At 39.9% G+C, this 25,527-nt stretch overlaps 1 protein-coding gene across 3 annotated transcripts in view; it reads right to left on the bottom strand.

Annotated features, from left to right (window-relative positions):
• The window catches only part of dnaaf11 (dynein axonemal assembly factor 11), a 61,748-nt gene that overhangs the window by 29,053 nt on the left and 7,168 nt on the right, over positions 1-25,527 (bottom strand). For all 3 annotated transcript variants that reach the window (XR_007944370.1, XM_051953855.1, XM_051953854.1), the window contains exons 6-7: positions 25,235-25,381; positions 3,554-3,631 (exon numbers count right to left, since the gene is read on the bottom strand). Coding sequence is in view for 2 of the 3 variants with exons in the window: in XM_051953855.1 (XP_051809815.1) it covers positions 3,554-3,631; positions 25,235-25,381 (225 nt within the window). In the remaining variant the exon portion in view is untranslated. The remainder of the gene's footprint in view (positions 1-3,553; positions 3,632-25,234; positions 25,382-25,527) is intronic.

Genomic DNA, 25,527 nt, shown 5'->3' with positions numbered 1-25,527 from the left:
GACCAAAAACACACCACAAATGACTATAAAGATGTAAAAAATGAGCAGAAGTGATATAAAAGAAGCACAAAATGACACAAATAACCAAAAAAGACACAAAATGACTACAAGGAGACACAAAACAACCAAAAAAAGTTGGTCAAAAGTGACCAAAAACAGGAATAAAAAAGACAAAAAACAACCACAACTCAGCCACAAAAACGCACCAAAAGTACACTCAGTGCTACAAAGATGTACAAAATGACTATAAAGATGTACAAAATGACTAAGATATGACACATAACATCCATAAAAAGGCACAAATGACCACGAAGAAACACAAAACAGGCATCAAGACACAAAACCACCACAACTCAACCACAAAGTGTCCAAAAACGCACCAAAAATAGACTCAGCACAAAAAATGCATAAAATGACTAGAAAGTGACATAAAACAGCCACAAAATGACACAAATACCCCAAAAAGACAAAAAGAACAGTAAGGAGACACAAAATGACCACGAAGAGACACAAAACAGGCATAAAAACACACAAAATGACCACAACTGAATCATAAAGTGATCAAAAACAGACTGCAAATAGACTCAACCCGACAAAGATGCATAAAATGATTATAGATGTACAAAATGACGAAAATGTGACATCCATAAAAAGGCACAAAAAGACCACAAATACTCCACCCAAAAATGACCACAAAGAGACACAAACATGCCATCTCATGTGTAAAATTAAACACATTTTGACTCAGAATCACAATATCTGAGTGTGCTGAGTCTCCACAGTGTGTCTTTACAGTCAGGCTATACGTTCTGTGATGTGACTGTTATCAGGCGTCTGCGGTGAATAAACCGTCCTGCTACAGCAACACGATCCATCACACCAGGATACCTTCCTGACCCCAGTGTGTCCTCAGCTCAGATTACAAATTAAATCGGCCTGTTTTAAGGCCTCGACCCCCGCGGCCTGGATATAAACCTCGGGCTAATGGAGGGAGACCAGGCGGCCCACAGCGATCAGGTTTCCCCCGAAGACGAACCAATCTGCTGCTGATGGAGCAATCACTCTGCACCTGGTGGCGTTTCCACCTGGAGCTACTGGAGGGTCTTGGGGAATCGACACGACAGCGGAAACGATTACAGTCGAGACTTTATTATGTTTTCACAATAAAATTGAACGGCCGATTGGATGTGTTCCGCTCTGAGAACCAATTATGTTTCTTTCTGCTGCGTTTGCTCAGCGACTCGGTGGATCACAGCTGGAAGCACCACAGAGGAACTGAGCGGTCGAGGCCTCGGCTCCAAACAACAGGACTTTATAAAGAATAAAAGCTGTTCTTCTACACATGTCAAGACTTTTACCATGCAATGTGATAAATTATAAAATAAAACCAAATTCTAACAGCAGGCAATTGTTTTTCCATTTTACAGTTGAAAACTATTTTTAAATATTCAGTGTTTTTGGATTCTAACTGGTCATTTTAATCATTGATTCATTTAGATTTGAGAGATTTCTGAAATATAAAATCAAAAAAGCTAAAATGTAATAACAGTAATTCTTTTCAAGAGAAAATCAGACTGATTAAAAGGTGACAAAAAGGATCCAAAACATACATAAAAAGACACAAAATGACAACAAAAAGACACAAAATGACTTCAAAAGTGACCAACAACACACTGCAAACAGAGTCATCAATACAAGGACGCGAAAAAATGACTAAAAAGTGACAAAACAACCACAAGATGACACAAATAACGAAAAACAAGGCACAAAACATCAAGGAAAAGGCACAAAATGAGCATCACAGAACCACAAAGTGACCAAAAAACACACTAAAAATAGACTCATCACTACAAAGAGACACAAAATGTAAACAAATATGTCCACAATGACCAGGAAGTGACATAAAACAACCACAAGATGACACAAATAACGAAAAACAAGGCACAAAACATTAAGGAAAAGGCACAAAATGAGCATCACAGAACCACAAAGTGACCAAAAAACACACTAAAAATAGACTCATCACTACAAAGAGACACAAAATGTAAACAAATATGTCCACAATGACCAGGAAGTGACATAAAACAACCACAAGATGACACAAATAACGAAAAACAAGGCACAAAACATTAAGGAAAAGGCACAAAATGAGCATCACAGAACCACAAAGTGACCAAAAAACACACTAAAAATAGACTCATCACTACAAAGAGACACAAAATGTAAACAAATATGTCCACAATGACCAGGAAGTGACATAAAACAACCATAAGATAACACAAATAACCAAAAAAAGACACAAAACATCCATAAAAAGGCACAAGATGACCACAACGGAACCACAGTGACCAAAAAACAAAAAACACAAATAGACTAATTACTACAAAGATGTGACATAAAACAACCATATTATGACACAAACAAATACAGAGGCAGAAAATTAAAACAACTCACACAATGTGACACAAATAACCAAAAAAGGACACAAAACATCCAGGAAAAAAAGCACAAAATGACGACAAAAAGATATAAAACAGGCATAGAAAGACACAAAATAACCACTGCGGAGCCACAACTTGACCAAAAAAAAAACCACACCACAAATAGACTAATCACTACAAAGACGCATAAAATGACCAGGAGGTGACATAAAACAAACACAAAATGGCACAAATCACTAAAAAGGACACGAAACATTCATAAAAAGGCACCCAATGATAATGAGGAGTTTTGCCAACACTTTAGACATCAAAGAGGTTTCTGCAGTTTTCCTTTGTGCCAATCTGTGGAGCAATGTTCAATGAGCCATAACTTTAAAAATAATGTGGCTGGAGTCTTGAAATTTGGTAGGACCATTGATATCTACACATGGAATCAAAAGCTACAAGGCTGCTTTGGTAGAAGAATACAAACAGGTTACAGGATGGTGCAAATATGGTCAAAACATGCTTTCACCAACAGTAAAACCTCAATCTTTCACCCTAAGAGGCTGAAATGGTGTAAGTGTATGTAGATTGCAGCGTATAGTTCCAGCAGTGGCAAACTTTCTGAGAAAAAATAACATGTTCCTCTGTACCCCTATGGAGATATTCCATTAAAAATCAGCCTTTTTCAGCTAGAATAGTCATTTACCACATTAACTATGTCTATACTGGATTTATCTTTCATTTAATGCTACCTTCATTGAAATAAAATACTTTTCTATAAAAAAATAAGGACATTTCTAAGTGACCCCAAACTCTTGGCTGTAGTGTAGATTATATTACTACTGGCCAAAAAAATCAGGGTTTTACAACTCATACTTACATGGTTGACTTAATCAAGATTCACCACTTTAGAAAAAAAAATCCCTCAGACTGAAGATGTTCAACGACCAGTACGTAAATCAGATGTTTGAATATTAACTACAGACTTAAATCTTATTCAGTGGCTTTGTAAAGCTGTTTAAGATCTGATGACATGACCAAGAACCAGCAGTGGAGGAAAATCCACCCAAATTAAACCCACCCTGGCTTTGGAAAATAAAACTTCTAAGACCTGTTTTGCTTCATACTTTGGCTCGTTGACGTTCAGGACTCGTCCGTCGGCGGTGATCAACGTCCTCGCCGCCTTCGGCTTCTTCTCCGTCTTCCTGCAGAGAAACAGCAAAGCGTGAGACGACTACAAATGCTAATATGTACCAACGTCGGCAGGCTGAACTGACAGATGACAGCGGTGGAGCTATGAGGTCTGCAGGGTGAAGGAGAAGTCAGCGTTCCTCCAGGAGCATCAATAAAGACGGAGACGGCAGCTAATGTGTTATGGAGGGAGTTACTGTCGCTGCAGCCGCCCTCAAACACGTGCATTCATTTAAAACATCTGCAGGAAGTGAGGAAATAATACAAAATAAAAAGCTAAAAAGTGTCTTTCTTCAGTAGTTGAATAATGTTCATTTTGTCGTCTGTTATAATAAGAAAACGTTACTTTTTATACCAACAAATCAGTAAAGAAAGAATGGTTTTACCGTCATCACACATCTGAAGAAGACTGCAGATTAATCCAGATTAATACATGAGTTTCCTTTCATTTTTTTACTCAAGACAGCAACAACTTTACTGTTTTTATCTTCTAAAATAAGTTAGAACTCTAAAGAATCCATCTCCTGTTTTGTTTTCTCTGGTAAACCATAAAATCCACCCAAATGTGGGTTTTGTGTCATCACACCTCTTGTAAATGTAGTTTTTTATGGAACTATATTTCTACAAACCACCTTATCTTTGGTGCGGCAATTTTGCCGCAAGAGAGCAAAAACACTCATAGAAAGAAGGCAAACACAACACAAAGAAACAAAATCACAACACATACAGCACATGAAGGTTCAAAATCACCACAAAAAGATGTGAAATCATCACAAAAAGTGGAAAAATGGACCAAAATGATAACAAAATCACCACAAAAATGTACGAAAAGGTTCAAATCATGACTAACACAGAAAAAAAAGCTTCTTTTTCAAAAATAAGGATATTTGTAAGTGACCTCAGACTTGTAAACGGTGGTGTGTAGCTGAAGCTGTTCAGAAGGCTGTTTTTAGAAGCGGCACCATCATAACACCTTTAATGTTGGGGTTTCTTTCAGCAGCGTTTGGCTTTGATGGAGCAGAACTCTGAGTGAGTCCGACATTACAACCACTCAGGTGATAATTTGGTCATTTCCCAGTTGAGGTTTGAGTGGAGGCGAGGCGGACGACGAGCATCAGCACGATTACGGCAGCTCTTCACTCAGTCTCATGCTGTCGACATGTCAAGGTCGCGGCCAGGCGGTAAAATCCGGCTCCACAACCCATTTTTCTTTTGAGCAACGTCCATCAAACAGCTGAGTCATGGAGACATCGGAGCTGACAGCTGCACTGCCGGTCCGAGTGGATCCACGGATGAGGACGATGTGTTGGGACAGCGTTCGTTTAGTCTGCAGAGGGAGGATTTATCTGCAGCCAGTGTACAGAAGAACACTACAGCTGTTCCAGCGGTGTGTTAGAGCGTCATAAAGCACAAGTTTTAGATGGTTTGTGAGCTTTGGAGACCCAAAATACAACAGCGACAACGCTTCCTCAACTTAAAAATACAACCGTAGACACGACAACAGAATTACACCATAGAACTATTAGATTATTAGAGGTTAACACTGAATTGTTTACTGTTGTTTGGAGTGTAAATTTGGAGAAAACAAGCATTTGACTCTGAGAAGTTGGTGATGAATCTGCATCATCATTTTCTGACAATTAGACTAAATAATTACTCAATAAGTCCAAAAATGAAGATTATCTGGAAAACTGTACCTGCAGCTACTGATTCTGACAGATGGCTCAGTGGTCATTATTTCATCAGTACAAAGAAACATCGTGTCAACGTGCAGCTTTGCTTCACTTCACCGGTTTTCATGTTCATGCATTAGGGCTGGGACTTTAACGTGTTAATCACAATTAATTGATCACAGAAAAAATAACGGGTTAAAAAAACTGGCGCATTTAATCGCACCTTCCTCAGTTCCCTAATTTCTGGCACACTGATGAACACTCCAGCCCAGCAGGTGTCGCTAATGAACCTAAAGTCTGTTCAGGATGCACTGATTGATGTCAGAAAGTTTGGTGAACATTGAAGGAAGACGAGACACATTGAGCTCATTGGGCAGAAAGTTTCCTTTTAAAAATCTTGGAAAGCGTGGTTGTTTTCTGATCACCACAGCACTTCAAGCCAATGGCATCATCTCAGAGTTCGTGATGCGTCAGACCTCTGTTCGCCACAACGAATTTGCATAAAGTAGAAGTCAAGTCTACTTTATGCAAATGAGCTCTGCTGAGACACAACCAGCATGCAGTGATTAGGATGTGAGGACAGGATCCATCAGTTTCTCGCATCCCAATCATTGTCAATGTGAAACACACTGTATTGCATGCTTGATGCGTTTTGAGCTGCGATTCAGTGCGTCTATCCGTCGTTGAACTAAAACCAGGACAGATTCAGCAGCTTTTTTTTCGCCTCAAATGATTTCAGAAATAATTTTCGCTTAAATGTTTTTGTAATAAAACAGGAAGTTTGTGAACGAGATGCCATGTTGGTCCAACATTTCTATCAGACTGAAGATCTGAAGGGCTTTCATGTGACCTCCAAGTGCACCGCCCACCAGACAGAAGATATTTAGGTCATCACAAGTGAGCTACTACGAGAAGAAAGTTGCTGAATCTGTTCTGGTTTTAGTTCAACGACGGCTGGTTTAGATGTTTAATGAAAGTTTCGTGATGCGTCGGATCTCCGCTCCCCGCATCTCATTTGCATAAATGAAACTATTTTATGCAAAAGAGATGTGGGGCAACACACCATATGTTAGCTATGACAGTCCTGGTGCCGGCAAACAGTGCAGCCATCCCATAATAGACCATTAAAAGTGCTTGAGTTCACAAAAACTCTTCAAATGTTGAATATAATCGCTATAATTGCAAATAGAGTTTGCAGTACAGTCCAGCAACTAACATTTATTTGGATTGAAAAATTTTGCTTATTGTGTCAAATATTGCTTTTTGACAAAAATGTGATTAATTAATTACAAACCCCCTAATGAATTAGATTCATTCTTTTAATCACATCCCAGCACTAGAAATGTCAGATAATTACTCTCCATTATGTACTAGATTGTGTTTGCGACTGTGTTCTTCACAAACACTCCAATCTACCGAATAAAAGCTCAGGAGGATAATTAACTCAAAGTGATCAATCATGTCTTCAAGGCCTGATATCAGAACACGTCGATGAACGGCATCCATTCATCAGGCTGTCAGTCTTCCTTGGGGCTGGATTTGCTGCTAGTCTGGTGTTTTCCTTCCTCCTCTCCGGCTGTTAAACACTGAAACGTCTCCCGGTCGACCTTACCAGAGAATCAACCTCGGGTAAAAGGAAATTCATCTTTCCTGACAATCCGGTGACGGCATGACTGCCTGCATCAAGTCAGCCGCTCTGACGGGGAGGTGATAAAAACGGCAACACCGTCGTATTGCCCTGATTTTCTGCTTGGACGGCATGCAGGCCTGCAACGCTTTAGTAATATGGATAAGGACTGTCCCCGGGTCTCCTCAGACAGGGTTTATCCACATGTATGACTTCTCCTCTTATCAGGAGAAAAGGGTTTTATTTTTGCCCTTTTATTGTACACTGCCCATCCATAAAAAAAAAAGTCAGTGGGGCTGAGGTCTGGACTCTGTGGAGGACTATGCATCTCATGCTCTCTGATCCACTCATTAACCACGCCTGACGTACGTCAGCGGGGTTACTGCATTCGCTTCAGTATCTGGCTGGCTGGGTAAGTATGTATGTATGTGTGTATGTCCGGTCAGATATCTCTGCAAGTGCTGAAGTCAGGATAATCAAACTTGGCACTGAAGATCGGTCTAAGGTCCCCTGCTCAGTTGTGGAGTTAGAGGTCAGCAGATCAAGTACGAAGGGATATACGTAGGATGATAAAAATTGATACAGAGTATCATGCATGGGCGTGGTTCTGCCCTCTACTGAGGGCTCGTCTAGTTCTCAGTGTGACCCCATGAATCCTGGCATCATCATCTTGGAACATGTCCATGCCTTCAGGGAAAAAAACTCCACTGATGGAAAGACCTGGTTATTCAGTATCTTCAGGTATCAGCCCACCTCATTCTTTGGAAACATAATGTTGCTGAACCAGACCAACCGCACATCATAACCCTAACCCCCACTAGCCATGATGAGGGCATCACTTCATCCACCTCTCTTCTTACCCTGATGCCCCCATATGCTGGTTTATCTTCGACCCCTCAGGACACTGTACCTACTGTCAGGCATGGAGGTGGCAGTTTCATTATACTATCAATTTAACTGACTCAACTTTGAGTCAGAAAGACAACAAATGTAGTGGAACGGCATCAATTCTGGTACCGTTCCACTACATTTGTTGTCAGGACTTTGGGGAGACCAGTCTAGAACCTTCATTCTAGCCTGATGGAAGCATTTCTTTGCCACAACTGATCAAGATCAACATTCTGCTGATGGTTTTAGGTTTTCCTGAAGAACATGGAGGTAATCCTCCTTCATTATTCCATTTACTTTTTGTAACGCTCCAGTTCCACGGAGCATGATACTGCCACCACCATGCTTGGTGGTAGGTTTGGTGTTCTTGGGATTTAAAAAAGTCCAAGACCTGCCTTAGACAATCTGAAACTACTCCTCAAAAAGTCTTAAACCAGGACCAAAATCAAACCTAAACTACTCCTTAAAAAGTCCAAGAGATTGTAAAACCAGTCCAAAACCAGTCCTTAAAAGATCTAAAATCAGGATCAGAATCAAACCTAAACCAATTCAAAAAAATGTTCAGAATCAGTTAGTATCCTGTCTGAAACCAGTCCTAAAAAAGTCAAAAACCAGCACAAAGTCAGGACCAAACCAAACCTTAACTACTGCCCCCATCCCTCTGGAACAGGGTAAATCTGGACTCATCAGACCACATGACTTTCTTCCATTGATCCGGAGTCCAATCTTTATTCTCCACAGCTATCTGAAGTGTTTTTTTCTGATCATCCTCACTGATCAGTGGTTTTCTTAGAGCTACAGCTGTTTAGTTCCAATCCTTTGAGTTCCCTTCATGAGAAAATGTTCTTACTTCCACTATTAAACATAGCGGTGAGTTCTACTGTTGATTTCCTACGATCATCTAAGAGTTTGTTCCTGAAGATGATGGTTTTCCACTATCCTTCAGGTTTTAATAATGCATTGGAAGGTTTTGACCTAATTTTAGTAGTTTCTCTTACCTATCTGTTCAGTTAAATCCAGGTGGAGACTTTTTATGGACAGGCAGAGTGTATTTTCTGTTTACATTCAACAAATCCCTGTGCAGAGTGCAAGAAAAGACATTCAGCAGCAGAAGACGGAGGACAGTTGAGCTAATCTGACAGAAACATGATGTTCAAAGCCAAAAAACAAACACTGAAACACCTCCAGGATGAATGCATTAATGCAGCAGAAATACTTCCACTGCATTCGTCATATTCAGGACTTTGCAGCTCGAGGTGTTTCGAAAACTAAACGCTGTGAGTCAACCGGGTCAGCAGGTTGAGCGGATTTACAATTCTGCTATGAAAAACGTCTGAGTCGTGCAGCCTTAAAAACCCTGAATCCAAGTTTACTGAGACGCTTTATGGAGTCCCTACATCATCCTCAGTTACTTCCTGCCTCTGGTTCGTCAACAGACTTGAATGAAGAAATCAGACTTCAGATTTCACATTAACATTATCTTTAGAATTCAAGTTCTAATCTTGATGCAGAATTATTTCATCAACCCAACCCATAAAAATGATGTTTGCAGCCTAAAGGTTTATTATTTAAGTTTGCTATTTGATCATTTATTTTAAAATGAATCTATTCCAACTAGTATTATTTAAAAGAAAATTTTAAGCATTTTGTACTTAATTCTAAACAGGTTTTAAGTTGGAAAATTTAAAAAAAAAAAAAAAAGGTTGCCTTGATGTTAAGCAGGTGAGACAACTAGAAATTCTGCCTTAAAACTGAAGGAAAATTCAGTTATTAAGTTATTAAGTTAGTTAACTCAACTTGAATTTAGTTTTGAATCAACCAACCAAGAAATTTGAGTTCATCCAAGAGATAAAAAAATCACGTTTTCCACTTAAAAGGTTAATTAAATCAGTAAGTTCAGATTTTTATCTAACTACCATTAATATGAACACATTTTTTTAAGGTTATTACTCAGAAATGAAGTTGTTCCAACTAGAATTACCACATTATTTGACAGAAAGAGGTTTTTAAGTGCCATGTACTTACACACGTGGACAAAATTGTTGGTACCCCTCAGTTAAAGAAGGAAAAACTCACAATTCTCACTGAAATCACTTGAAACTCACAAAAGTAACAATAAATAAAAATTTATTGAAAATTAAATAATCAAAAACAGCCATTACTTTTGAATTGTTGATTAACATAATTATTTAAAAAAACAAACTAATGAAACAGGCCTGGACAAAAATGATGGTACCTCTATAAAAGATTGAAAACTATTTGACCAGAGTGACATGATTAACTCAGGTGTGTCATTTAATTGACATCACAGGTGTTTCCAAACTCATAATCAGTCAGTCTGCCTATTTAAAGGGAGACAAGTAGTCACCCTGCTGTTTGGTGAAAAGGTGTGTACCACACTGAACATGGACAACAGAAAGCGAAGGAGAGAATTGTCCCAGGACATCCGAAAAAAAATGATAGACAAACATCTTAAAGGTAAAGGCTATAAGACCATCTCTAAACAGCTTGAAGTTCCTGTGACAACAGTGGCTCATATTATTCAGAAGTTCAAGACCCACGGGACAGTAGCCAACCTCCCTGGACGTGGCCGCAAGAGGAAAATTGATGACAAATTGAAGAGACGGATCGTTGGAATTGTATCCAAAGAGCCCAGAGCAACCTCCAAAGAAATTAAAGGTGAACTCCAAGGCCAAGGTACATCAGTGTCAGATCGCACCATTCGTCGTTGTTTGAGCCAAAGTGGACTTCATGGGAGACGACCAAGGAGGACACCACTGCTGAAAAAAACTCATAAAAAAGCCAGACTGGAATTTGCAAAAATGCATGTTGACAAGCCACAAAGCTTCTGGGAGAATGTCCTTTGGACAGATGAGACCAAACTGGAGCTTTTTGGTAAGGCACATCAACTCTATGTTCATAGACTGAAAAACCAAGCATACGAAGAAAAGAACACTGTCCCTACGGTGAAACATGGAGGAGGCTCAGTAATGTTTTGGGGCTGCTTTGCTGCATCTGGCACAGGGTGTCTTGAAAGTGTGCAAGGTACGATGAAATCTGAAGACTATCAAGGCATTCTGGAGAGAAATGTGCTGCCTAGTGTCAGAAAGCTTGGTCTCAGTCGCAGGTCATGGGTCTTCCAACAGGACAACGATCCAAAACACACAGCCAAAAACACCCAAGAATGGCTGAGAGAAAAGCGTTGGACTATTCTAAAGTGGCCTTCTATGAGCCCAGATCTGAATCCCATTGAACATATGTGGAAGGAGCTGAAACATGCCATTTGGAGAAGACACCCATCAAACCTGAGACAACTGGAGCTGTTTGCTCATGAGGAGTGGGCCAAAATACCTGTTGACAGCTGCAGAACGCTCATTGACAAATACAGAAATCGTTTAATTGCAGTGATTGCCTCAAAAGGTTGTGCAACAAAATATTAAGTTATGGGTACCATCATTTTTGTCCAGCCCTATTTCATTAGTTTGTTTTTTTAAATAATTATGTTAATCAACAATTCAAAAGTGATGGCTGATTTTGATTATTTAATTTTCAATAAATTTTTATTTATTGTTACTTTTGTGAGTTTCAAGTGATTTCAGTGAGAATTGTGGGTTTTTCCTTCTTTAACTGAGGGGTACCAACAATTTTGTCCACGTGTGTAATTATCATAATTATAAATTAGTTTGAGGTTAGAAAATTCTGAAAAATGAAGTAGCTGTAATATTCAGTAAGTACAAGACTTGAAATCCTGACATCAAGGTGAAGAAAAATGTCGTTACCAAGCCAATTATATTGAGTTAACTTAACCTGAATTTAGTTTTAAATCAACGAATGAAGAAATTTGAGTTCAAATTACAAATAATATTAAGTTGAAGCAACATTATTTGGTGAAACCAACCCATAAAAATAATGTTTGCAGCTTAAAAGGTTAAATAAATCAGTACACTTTTGGATTGAGTTAATTATATACTGACAGTCAATAGAACCTTTGAGGTAGAAATGTAGGCAGAATTCTACTTGTAGGGGGGTTGTAATGATTCATTGTGGATTTACTGATGATCTAGTGCCCTGGTAGTTGAGATAATGATGAGTTGTCATTTTGTCATGATTCATTGCACATGGGTTGGTCACTTTGCAAAAGTGAACCAAATACACACCAAGCAATACTCAGTGAGTATCTGCACAATTTGAGAATGGGTTCTGAAGGCCTATATAAAGGCCCAAAAAAGGCCACCATTGTTAGTCCAGTGAACAGCATCATGCCGCGTCTATCACATGAACAACGTCTCCGGGCACTGGGTATGGTGGAGGCCGGTTTGAGCTACAGTGATGTATCCAGGCGTATGGGCTGTTCCCAACCCACAATCAGAAGCCTGGTCCAAAGCATGCGCCGACGGATTGCTGCCTGCATCCAAGCACATGGAGGCCATACTCGGTATTGACTGTTGTGACTTTGTGTTTGGCAGGTGCCGTTTTCTTTTGTGAAATTCTTTATTTTGAAATCATTCTTGAGACTTTAGATTTTTGTTTCTGTATGCCAATATGCTAAACAAATGATTCACATGAAGAAATAAAAATTATGTTGAAAAATATGGTCTCAAAGTTTCTATTGACTGTCAGTGTATACAGGTAAAAGCCAGAAAATTAGAATATTTTCATAAACTTGATTTATTTCCGTAATTGCGAACAAAAGGTATAACTTTTACATTATATGTAATCATTGCACGCAGACTGATGCACTTCAAATGTTTATTTATTTAATTTTGATGATCATAGGTGGCAACAAATGAAAATCCGACATTCCGTGGGTCAGAAAATTAGAATATTGTGAAATGGGTCAAGTTTGAAGACACCTGGTGCCACCCACTAACCAGCTGATTAACTCAAAACACCTGCAAAGGGCTTTAAATGGTCTCTCAGTCCAGTTCTGAAGCTTACACAAACATGGGGAAGACTTCAGATTTGACAGCTGTCCAAAAGGCAACCATTGACACATTGCACAAGGAGGGCAAGACTCAAAAGGTTATTGCTGAAAAGGTTGGCTGTTCTCAAAGCTCTGTGTCCAAACACATTAATGGAGAGGCAAAGGGTAGGAAAAACTGTGGTAGGAAAAAGTGTACAAGCGACAGGGATCACCGCGCCCTGGTGAAGATTGTGAAAAAAAACCCATTCAAAAATGTGGGGGAGATTCACAAGGACTGGACTGCTGCAGGAGTCAGTGCTTCAAAATCCACCACCAAGAGACGCATGAAAGACATGGGTTTCAACTGCCGCATACCTCGTGTCAAGCCTCTTTTGAACAAGAAACAGCGCGCAAAGCGTCTCACCTGGGCTAAGGAAAAAAAGAGCTGGACTGCAGCTGAGTGGTCCAAAGTTATGTTTTCTGATGAAAGCAAATTTTGCATTGCCTTTGGAAATCGAGGTCCCAGAGTCTGGAGGAGGACAGGAGAGGCACAGGATCCACGTTGCCTGAAGTAGTGTGAAGTTTCCACCATCAGTGATGGTTTGGGGTGCCATGTCATCTGCTGGTGTCGGTCCACTCTGTTTCCTGAGATCCAAGGTCAACGCAGCCGTCTACCAGCAAGTTTTAGAGCACTTCATGCTTCCTGCTGCTGACCTGCTTTATGGAGGTGGGGATTTTATGTTCCAACAGGACTTGGCGCCTGCACACAGTGCCAAATCTACCAGTGCCTGGTTTAAGGACCATGATATTTCTGTACTCAATTGGCCAGCCAACTCGCCCGACCTTAGCCCCATCGAAAATCTGTGGGGTATTGTTAAGAGGAAGATGCAGAATGCCAGACCCAAAAATGCAGAAGAGCTGAAGGCCACTATCAAAGCAACCTGGGCTCTCATAACACCTGAGCAGTGCCAGAAACTGATCGACTCCATGCCACGCCGCATTAATGCAGTCATTGAGGCAAAAGGAGCTCCAACCAAGTATTGAGTACTGTACATGCTCATATTTTTCACGTTCATACTTTTCAGTTGGCCAACATTTCTACAAATCCTGTTTTTGTATTGGCCTCAGGTAATATTCTAATTTTCTGACCCACGGAATGTCGGATTTTCATTTGTTGCCACCTATGATCATCAAAATTAAATAAATAAACATTTGAAGTGCATCAGTCTGCGTGCAATGATTACATATAATGTAAAAGTTATACCTTTTGTTCGCAATTACGGAAATAAATCAAGTTTATGAAAATATTCTAATTTTCTGGCTTTTACCTGTATACTATTTGAGTTATTTTAAAGGAATTTTAACTGTTATGCACTTAATTACAATAATTATCTACTTATGTTTTAAAGTTGCTCCAGTGTAGCAGATTTAAAATCCTGACCTTAACGTGAAAAAATTGTAATTATCGACTCAATTTTATTAAGTTCCCTCTACTTTACTTCATTTTTGAATGAACTAAGAAATTTGAGTTTAAATTACAAAAATAACTCGTTACAATAATGTTTTCAGCTTCAAAGGTGAAATAAATCAGTCTGTATTACCAGAATTACGAGTTCCTATGTGATCCTCTGGCACTTCATTCAACAGACTTCCACTGAATCGACTTTTTAGAGTTATTAACGATAAAAACAGTATTTATGTAACGCCATCTACAATTCTGGCTCCAGTCTGTAGCATTCTTTGCAATTTTGTCCTCAAAAATCAGTGAAATACCAACAACAGTGGTCTGAAGTACAAATCACACTGGCAGTCAATAATGATAACAATGAAATGTCAGAAAAGACCATTTTATGTGAGTGGTTTGGAGATGCCTCAAAGGTTTGATTTGAGAAACAAAGATTTAGACTCCTATGGAAGCGCTTAGACTTTTGTTTCTTTACTTCTGCAGTTTGCTGGTCGTCTTTCCTTTAGAATCTTTAATTTTCACCCTCAGAATGGAAGTCGTGGATCATGAGCACGTTCGTGGACCGTGACACTGGGATATAACACACGTTCTTTTCCTGTCTTACGTGTTGCTGAACTAATTACCTCATCAATGGCCTATTCAGACACGAGGTACACAACAGTGCTGCTTCATCGGTCTGTTAACATTCAGACGAACCCGGATAACAATATGAACTAAACCTGGCAGGATACTCTATCTATGAACTCCTCAACAGTGACAATGATGGTATTCTAACTACGAGTTGCTCAACAGTAGAAAAAAATGGTCCCGACAGTTGTAATGGAGGTCAGGACTCACATATGTACCTCATACTTTTTGTATTTGGTACAACGGTTTATCTGGATTTGGATGAAATTGTGGCTTTGGTCAAATTTGAGTCATTTAAGACGATCTTTGTTTTTTTGCACAAATTTAAATTCTTATGGAACAAGTTTTAGGTCATTTTGGACCATCTTTATCTGACTTTGGACAAGTTTTAAGTAATTTCAGGCAGGATTCAAATGAAAATACCTAAAAACTGGAACCTTCTCTGGTCAAACTTTAACAAATCAGATTCCACAAAAGTTGATGAAATGTTGACCAAAGACTGTATTTTAGTAAAAATATGGATCCATCCATTTCTATACACTGACAGCAACTTTATGGAGACATAATACCCGAATGGATTGGACATTTAGCACATTTTGGGCCAGATTTACTCATTTTTGGCAAGTATGATTTTTTTTTGGTTATTTTGGACATTTTTCTATATTTTCAGACAAGTTTGAATCTAAAAACTGAAACCTTGTCCAGTCAAACTTTTCTCGCATCAGATTCTACTGATGTTAGAACCTCAAAAGTGGGTGAAATGTCAACCAAACTGTCAGCGGATTAAGCTCTACCTTTACGTTTATTACTGCATCATTTACTACTCAGTGCCCATTCAGTGTTGCTTGTATGACAGATCGGGTCCTGTGCTTCTATCCATCACTGTGGAACATGGATGTAAACGTGATTGTCTGAATGACAGAATGCCACAGCTTGAAGAGTTTCAGTCCATTTGTTCCAATTTTTGATGAAAAGATCAATCAAAAGCTCAAAGTTAAACGCTTACACAGCCCCTTTCTGTGCATTTTCATTCTTAAGAAGCTACAATGACTGGTGTTCATGCAGAGTTTTGCTCCGTCGTCCTCCAGCAGGCTGCTCTACGGAGGACGTGGGCAGTTTGTCTGGTAACCAGAGTGCTGATGGTTTAATACCAGAGCCCTGCAGCAGAGTGGAGTCCCCGGTGGATCTCTGAGCCCACCTCCACCGTCTCAGCGCCCTTGAACGAAGATGAACCTCGGGCTGACCCTGAAGTCTCAGAGGAGCTGGATGAGTGTAGGAGGTGCAGAGTATTTATTATTCTGTAGATCTATTACACGTCAGCGTTATTTGTGCCGCCTTTAATCATGGTTACAGTCTCATGGAACAAAAGATCGAGTCAGAATAAAAACGACACTCTTCAGCTACAGTGACAAGCCGCCTCCCCGACAACAACCGCAAAAACAGAAAACAACAAGAATACCTCCGTCAAAGAGGAATCAACCTTCAGCCAAGGACACTGCAGAGATGAATACCTGTTCATCAGCGTGAAGAAGGAAAAGCTCCATAAATATACTCAATCTAAAACCCACCAGCACATGGTTTCTGTTGGGTTTATTCCACCTTAAATCAACTCTGATCAGCCCATCTTTGAGCACAAATTAACAAAGAAACTGATAAAACAAAGGTTGATTAGTGATATTTATGAACCACGCGGAGCTTCATTTCACAAGAATACAAAATGAAACACATAGAATACTTTTAATATGAAATAGTTAATCGTAAATAGAAGTTAGTTTCTTTTAACTTTCATTACTGAATGACCAGTTGTACAATAAAACCAAAAATATCGGTACGCAGTCTGATGGAGTTTCAAAATGTTCTTCAAATATGGTAAATGCTCTGTATTTATATAGTGCTTTACTATACCTGAAAGATACCCAAAGCGCTTTACAAGATATGTCACATTCACACACTAATGGCGCTAACCATGACCCACCAGGAGCAATTAGGGGTTCGGTGTCTTACTCAGGGACACCTCGACATCGAACCGGCAACCCTCTGGTTGCAGGACGAACACTCTACCCACTGATCCATGCCGCCCCTAATACGAGTAAGAAAACATTTTATAATATAAGATTGCCTGGAAAATCCAGACTGACTTTATTTATGTATTAATATAAATACAAATAAAGGCAGTCTGGCATTGTGATGATAGGAGACGATTTCAAAAAGGAGGGGCTAACGAATGCAGCTTGAACGAGAAAGAACCAATCAGCGTAACACGGATGTGACGCACAAACAAATCGACCTTTAAGTCCATGTAGTCCAACAACAATGGCATGCAGCCGAGAAAGCGTCGCGGTGAATGATTACTGCCGTTTTTGTCACAAAAATCAACGAATACATGGGGTACTCTCAAGTACAACACTTATTTTTGAAAAGGCTACGCAACAAAAGACTCCTTCCGAATGATTAGCGGTGTTAGGAATAACTTAGCTAATGTTTGTGTTTGGTTACGGGAGGTGTGCAGGTGTTTTATGGGTAATCCAGGCGCTGATGATGACGCAGCATTAACTCCCGCCTCCCGTGCTATGATTGGTCGTACCAAACTTTCCCGCGAGAGAAACGCGATTCAATTCGCCCAATGCCAAACTGACTCTCCTGTATCTCCTAACATGGAGATAGGAGATTACATGGAGATTAAGTTTGGATTTTCCAAGCTAAATATAAGATGCACTTTGTAGAGATAAAACTTGGTTTGATGGAGACTTATCGTGTAGTTTTCTGTCATTTCTTTTGGGTCAAACAGGTAGAAAAGAGTTCTGGATGTAAAATGATACTCAAAATATAACTAAGAATAATAACGTTCTTGTCTTATAACATGCTAAAAGTGGGTAATCTGGCCTTTTCTCCTCTTAAAGTATTTGATATATGAAGCTACAATTACCAGAAAATCTTTAGAATCATCCGTATTTTATGCTGTAATATTTTCAGCAAGAATTGTTCTAAAAACTTGATCATTTCACATGAATCATCCTCTAAGAAGCTGTGGAAATTTATCACCAAATTAAAACACATGTTGTCTCATTAAAAGTCCTGTTTGTTTGTATTTTTGACAACTTGTGCAACCGTAGAATGAATAATCTGCCAGACAGAAGCAGCTGAGTTGCTTTTTAAGTCTATTTCAGACATAATAACTTAAAATTCCTGATGAAGAGTCAAAAATATTTTACCACCTTAAATGAGTTTCTGGCTGCTTTCCCTTCAAGCACAACATTTTTTATGCCTCTAAACCTTCAAAAACGATTAAATATTTGTAAATATCTGATAAAAATAAAACCAGCGGCCCTAACCAGCGACTCCTAACCTCTAACGTGCAGAGTAAAGAGCGTTTGGCGTCTGACTGCTGAGTTTCCTCGCCGGCTGCTGAATCCTCACAGCTGATATCACAGAAAGTGTGTTGGATGGAGGATGTGCAACACACACACCTAATTAACGCCTCGGCGGGAGGCTGCAACACGCTACGGTTTCATTAGCGCGTCACACCTAAATCACATGTGATCGGCTCGGGAGGCTACGGCGGCCTGGAAGGACAAAACACGAGGCTCCAAATGCAGAAGTGCAACTAAAACAACGATCTCGAGACGTTCGCACTTTTATTCTGGTGCCTGCTTTGTTTTCATAAAGACGCTGCAGGAGGACGCTGTGTGACAACGTGTTTAGAGAAGCTTTTATTTAAGTAATACCCATTTGGAGAAATAACAATCTAATTTTTCCTCTCTTTTTAGACCCCCACCCTTTGTGGATTTGGTTTTAATCAACCTTGCATGTTGATAAATAGATGTCTTAATGTGAATATGCTGGTTTTGTCAAGACAAACAGACTGATCATGAATTCAAACTCGATAGTTGCAAAATGTTTAATATCAGAAAACAGTACAGGGGTTCTCCACTTACTAGTTCCTACGGATCGACTTAAGTCGATTTTTGCCGGCGAAAATGGAAACAAAGCTTTTACGTGTATCACGATATCGATCAGTTCTCCGGGAAAAGTTCTGAATACCAGCAACTTTCTTGCATGGATGAGTCATTTTACAAGAAGATAACAGAATATGTTCCACTGTTTTTACACTTTGACAGTTTTATTCTATTAAATTTCACTTCCATGGAGACGGCTTTCCTTTTCTTTGAAGCATCAGAAGAGTCTGACTTATGCTGGGAGCCATAATGAAGGACAAAAAGTTAGAATGTAGCACAATCCAAGGTGGAGGACAACCGGAGAATGGAAACAAAGATGTCTTACAGCGCCGCATGACGACGTATTCGTCCGCTCTGCTCACCAACCAGTTCCACATAACCAGTTCTGATGTAACGACAAAACATCAGGCTGAGGACTCACTGTAATTCTGTTGCTTTGCCTTCCTGTAGATTGTCTGATGTTACTCCTCGAGATCCATGCTACGCTTAAAGCAACAAAAGACAATAGAGTCTTCATTTCTCAATGGATTTAGATTTTATACATCCTCATCATACTGTCTTCTCCTCATAGTTGAAGCTGGATGGTGGCTGAACATCAACCAACAGAAATCTTCAGATGGAGACAACAGAAATCAGTTCTTATGTCCAAAACAGTTCTAGAAAATGATTTCGGCCAGTTTTCTGAGAGTCTGAATGGTGCTGAGGCTACAGGTGACCTGGTGGAACGTTGCATCCAAACGCCAGGAGAACAGATCTATAGATTGATCTATCTCTTCAAGGAGGCTGATGTCGCTCTGGTTCGTTCTATGATGGTTTGAATCCTGAGCAGCTCGGGTTCATCCGTGGGGTTAATGAGGAGCTCTGAACAAACCGTTCTGTAACCGGAGGACAGTCGAGGATTTTCTTCTCTGTGAACTGATGGACGAGCTGCTGAGCCCAGAGGAGCCAATAATCCTGGATGATTTAGTGTTTCTACGTTCAGGTGTCAGAGCCGGATGGAGGTTTAACTGATGAACGACCGAGTGACTCTGCTTTTATTTAAATCAACAAATATTCCATCATTCTTTGAGGAGAGGATTCAACAGACATCAAAAACTGCTGCTTCTGTTAAACCCAGTTTAGAGTGAAGAAAATTCAGCAAGAAAAGCTAATAACTGGTGTTTTTAAAAGACTGTTCATGTAGAATATTGATTCTTTATTTCTGTAACTGATTTAAAAGGTAACTTGATTGTGCTGTTTAATATCCAAAATCTGGAACCTTGTCTGGTCAAACTTTAACACAACAGATTCTACTGATGTTTGGAACTTTATGGAGACACTATACCAGCCTTGGTTGAACATGTTGCACTTTTTTCCCATGTTTAAGGACCAAAAGTTATTCACTATTGTCATTTTGGACAGTTTTAAGTTACTTTGGACAGAATTAATCAATTTTTCAACAAATTCTTATTCATTTTGCACAGATTTAAAGTTATCTTGGACAAATTCAAGTCAAAACACCAACATCTGGACTTCTATGAACATCTAGACCTCTATGAACACCAAGACCTCCATGAACATCTAGACCTCCATGAACACCTAGACCTCCATGAACATCTAGACCTCCATGAACATCTAGACCTCCATGAACACCTAGACCTCCATGAACATCTAGACCTCCATGAACACCTAGACCTCCATGAACATCTAGACCTCCATGAACATCTAGACCTCCATGAACACCTAGACCTCCATGAACATCTAGACCTCCATGAACACCTAGACCTCCATGAACACCTAGACCTCCATGAACACCTAAACCTAGACCTCCATGAACACCTAGACCTCCATGAACACCTAGACCTACATGAACACCTAGACCTCCATGAACACCAAGACCTCCATGAACATCTAGACCTCCATGAACATCTAGACCTCCATGAACACCTAGACCTCCATGAACACCTAGACCTCCATGAACACCTAGACCTCCATGAACACCTAGACCTCCATGAACACCTAGACCTCCATGAACATCTAGACCTCCGTGAACACCTAGACCTCCGTGAACACCTAGACCTCCGTGAACACCTAGACCTCCGTGAACACCTAGACCTCCGTGAACATCTAGACCTCTGTGAACATCTAGACCTCTATGAACACCAAGACCTCCATGAACATCTAGACCTCCATGAACATCTAGACCTCCATGAACACCTAGACCTCCATGAACACCTAGACCTCCATGAACATCTAGACCTCCATGAACACCTAGACCTCCATGAACACCTAGACCTCCATGAACACCTAGACCTCCATGAACATCTAGACCTCCATGAATACCTAGACCTCCATGAACATCTAGACCTCCATGAACACCTAGACCTCCATGAACACCTAGACCTCTATGAACACCTAGACCTCCATGAACATCTAGACCTCTATGAACACCTAGACCTCCATGAACACCTAGACCTCCATGAACACCTAGACCTCCATGAACACCTAGACCTCCATGAACATCTAGACCTCCATGAACACCTAGACCTCTATGAACATCTAGACCTCCATGAACACCTAGACATCTATGAGCACCTAGACCTCTATGAACATCTAGACCTCCACATTTCATGTCTGTGGGAGTTTTATTTCTGGAGATATTGAGCCTCTAAAATGGCATTTTTCCAGAATCTGGTGCCACTTTTGGTGATTTTTTAAACGAAACATGTAGAAAAAAAGGGATTTTAATGAATATCGTAATCTTGTACTTCTTTATTTTTCCTTGTGAAACCACACATCTAATGTGATGCATTCAATGACAGCTGTCAATTCTTTCTGTTTTTACAGGTTCTAGCGCTGATAAATGGAATAATTTTGGTCTTGTTCTTTAAGAAAACTTGCTTTTTAAAGCCACCAGTGAGTTTTGGGGCTCAAGACCTTGATAGTAATCCTACTCAGGAATGTTCTGATGAATGATGTTCAGTTTTTCCACCTAAAAATCGACCGTTCTGAACAGTTTCCATGTCAGACCAGCATCTCAGCCTCCTTCAGCCTCAACACGTGGAATAAATCTCCACAAACTGTTGGCTTTGAGCAGATGGTGATCAGTTTGTATTGATCCTGAGGAATAATCAATGATCTGTCTGATCGCTAGTGGATGATGGTGTTACAGCGACATCTAGTGGCCGAAATGACAAACTGCAGTCAAAGGGACAAGAAACAGTGCTGAACAGGTTTTTGTATTAAAAACATGAAATGTGGTGTTTTTACAGCGTGTTTGTAGTTTAGACCAGTTTTCTTTGATTTTACAGTTTTGTATTTGTTGTCAGAGATGATTGATTCGGTTAAATCCATTTTTTTGTGAATTATTAACTGCTGAAGTCATTTTAAAGCAGACAAAGCACAAAATTATCTGGTGCCAGCTTTTAGGTGTGAATATTTAGTACTTTTGGCAGTTTTAAATGGCAAGAAACAGCTTCTTCAGGATTTTGACTGTTTGCCAGGTGAAAAACTATGAAACTAGAGTACAGCTTTTCACCATGTTCTGCTGTTTTATACAACACAATACTGGTTATTAAAGAAAATAATTAATACTAAGAGAATAAAACTAATACTAAGGAATAAAACAACTTTTCTATTCACTATTTGGCAAACAAAAAACAGACGAGTCTCTCTAAAACAAAATACCACCAGATGGAAGACGGTTGGTTTCACCTCCATGTGGAGCTTTAACGAGTTACAGTGCCTTGTGAAAGTATTCGGCCCTCTTGAACTTTTCAACTTTTCGCCACATTTCAGGCTTCAAACATAAAGATATAAAGTTGTATTTTTTTGTCAAGAATCAACAACAAGTGGGACACAATCGTGAAGTGGAACGAAATTTATTGGATATTTTAAACTTTTTTAACAAATAAAAACCTGAAAAGTGGGGCGTGCAATATTATTCGGCCCCCTTGCATTAATACTTTGTAACGCCACCTTTTGCTGCAATTACAGCTGCAAGTCGCTTGGGGTATGTCTCCATCAGTTTTGCACATCCAGAGACTGAAATTCTTGCCCATTCTTCCTTGCAAAACAGCTGGAGCTCAGTGAGGTTGGATGGAGAGCGTTTGTGAACGGTTGATGCTACAGGTACGGATCCGTACCTGTAGCATCTGTACTAGAGGTACGGACCCGTTAAGGTCACTGAAGAGCTGGCGCCGGTTAACTACTATTTGCTGCACATTACAGGCAGTTTATATGAATGACTTTGACGGCGAACATTGTATAATTTAACCAAAAATACACCGTCTCCTCTCACACTTTAGACATTGCAGTTTTTACGCTTTTAGACGCCGTGTCTAAATTGTTTGAAGTCCAGTTCCTATTAAGTAGTTTACCGCGTTCAGTGGTGGAAGCGGCTGACGAACTCCATTGCAAATGTTCCCATTTAATTTCGGACGCTAATTTACAAGATAAAGTTAAGGATGTCGAATATGAAACAAACACTCGTGAATGGTGAGGAGCAGCTCTTTAATTCGGCATGAATTAAAAAAAAAACCACAAACTCGATTTACTGTGATATTGTGAGATTTGTTTGTGGTGATGTAACTTAGCCATTCAACAGAGTCCGCTAACATTAAAGTGACTGTGACAGTGTCTGTGTTGACAGACGCAGAAAATACGTCAGGGTTTTGTTTAGGTTGTTAATATGTAATAGTCTGTCGCTACTTTTGAAGGTAAAAAAATACTTGTAGTTTGCTGGCTGTTAGTTCCGCCATTTGTTTTGTTTGCTGTTTGTGCTTTATTAGAACAGGGTCACGTGAATAAAAAGTTTTGCTATTTTTAATAGTAGTGCTGATTTCAACCCCCAAATCGCTGTCCGTGAAAAAGTCAGATAATGATATTTATAAGACATTATGCATGATAGAAAAGAGAACAGCAGATGACTGACATGACAGGCTCGGCACGCAGATTCACCTCGAATCACGGAAGCGCCTTCATCACTCGGATTACCAAACCGACTCATTAATATTTATGTATGTCGGATTACCAGCCAATCACAAAGCGCGTTCATCAGCCGGCTCATTAATATTCATATCCGTCTCATTAATATTTATGGTAAGGGAAAGTGCCGTATCTGTAGGCCACAGGCTGCGGGTACGGGTCCGTATCTGTAGACACTACCTTTGTGAACAGCAGTCTTCAGCTCTGCCCACAGATTCTCCATTGGATTCAGGTCTGGACTTTGACTTGGCCATTCTAACACCTGGATACGTTTATTTGTGAACCATTCCATTGTAGATTTGGCTTTATGTTTTGGATCATTGTCCTGTTGGAAGATAAATCTCCGTCCCAGTCTCAGGTCTTTTGCAGACTCCAACAGGTTTTCTTCCAGAATGCTCCTGTATTTGGCTCCATTCATCTTCCCATCAATTTTAACCATCTTCCCTGTCCCTGCTGAAGAAAAGCAGGCCCAAACCATGATGCTGCCACCACCATGTTTGACAGTGGGGATGGTGTGTTCAGGGGGATGAGCTGTGTTGCTTTTATGCCAAACATATGGTTTTGCATTGTGGCCAAAAAGTTGGATTTTGGTTTCATCTGACCAGAGCACCTTCTTCCACATGTTTGGTGTGTCTCCCAGGTGGCTTGTGGCAAACTTCAAACCAGACTTTTTATGGATATCTTTGAGAAATGGCTTTCTTCTTGCCACTCTTCCATAAAGGCCAGATTTGTGCAGTGTACGACTGATTGTTGTCCTATGGACAGACTCTCCCACCTCAGCTGTAGATCTCTGCAGTTCATCCAGAGTGATCATGGGCCTCTTGGCTGCATCTCTGATCAGTCTTCTCCTTGTTGGAGGTGAAAGTTTAGAGGGACGGCCGGGTCTTGGTAGATTTGCAGTGGTCTGATACTCCTTCCATTTCAGTATGATTGCTTGCACAGTGCTCCTTGAGATGTTTAAAGCTTGGGAAATCTTTTAGTATCCAAATCCAGCTTTAAACTTCTCCACAACAGTATCTGGGACCTGCCTGGTGTGTTCCTTGGTCTTCATGATGCTCTCTGCACTTTAAACAGAACCCTGAGACTATCACAGAGCAGGTGCATTTATACGGAGACTTGATTACACATAGGTGGATTCTGTTTATCATCATCAGTCATTTAGGACAACATTGGATCATTCAGAGATCCTCACTGAACTTCTGGAGTGAGTTTGCTGCACTGAAAGTAAAGGGGCCGAATAATATTGCACGCCCCACTTTTCAGTTTTTTATTTGTTAAAAAAGTTTAAAATATCCAATAAATTTCATTCCACTTCACGATTGTGTCCCACTTGTTGTTGATTCTTGACAAAAAATTAAAATTTTATATCTTTATGTTTGAAGCCTGAAATGTGGCGAAAGGTTGAAAAGTTCAAAGGGGGCCGAATACTTTCACAAGGAACTGTAAATAAAATAAATTTACAGACTAAATGAACCCACAGTCCTGATATTAGACGGATAAAAGCAGAACTTACATCTCCTTCTCCTTCCTCTTCTGCTCCAGGTGTCGATGAGCCTCCAGACGAGATTCAGGGGTGAACGGACACGGAGTTCCCCAGAACTCTCGCTCTTCTTCTTCCTCGTCTCTCTCTGGGTTCTCCTGGTTCTCCTCCAAACCTGGACTGCAGAGAGACATTACCATGACTTTAATTACTCCAAAATCGGGCGATTTACCAGAGCTTAAAGATTCTTCCTGATGCTGTTAAATGACAGAAGTTTAGAGCTTCTGATTGTTTTTCCTCCAACATATTTCAGAATAAAGTCAGTC

This window comes from Acanthochromis polyacanthus, chromosome 9 (genome assembly GCF_021347895.1).
Source record: "Acanthochromis polyacanthus isolate Apoly-LR-REF ecotype Palm Island chromosome 9, KAUST_Apoly_ChrSc, whole genome shotgun sequence".
Classification (NCBI taxonomy): Eukaryota; Metazoa; Chordata; class Actinopteri; family Pomacentridae; genus Acanthochromis; species Acanthochromis polyacanthus.
The sequence above is the reverse complement of the archived record's forward strand: the minus strand, read 5'-3'. Positions and strand labels throughout refer to the sequence as shown.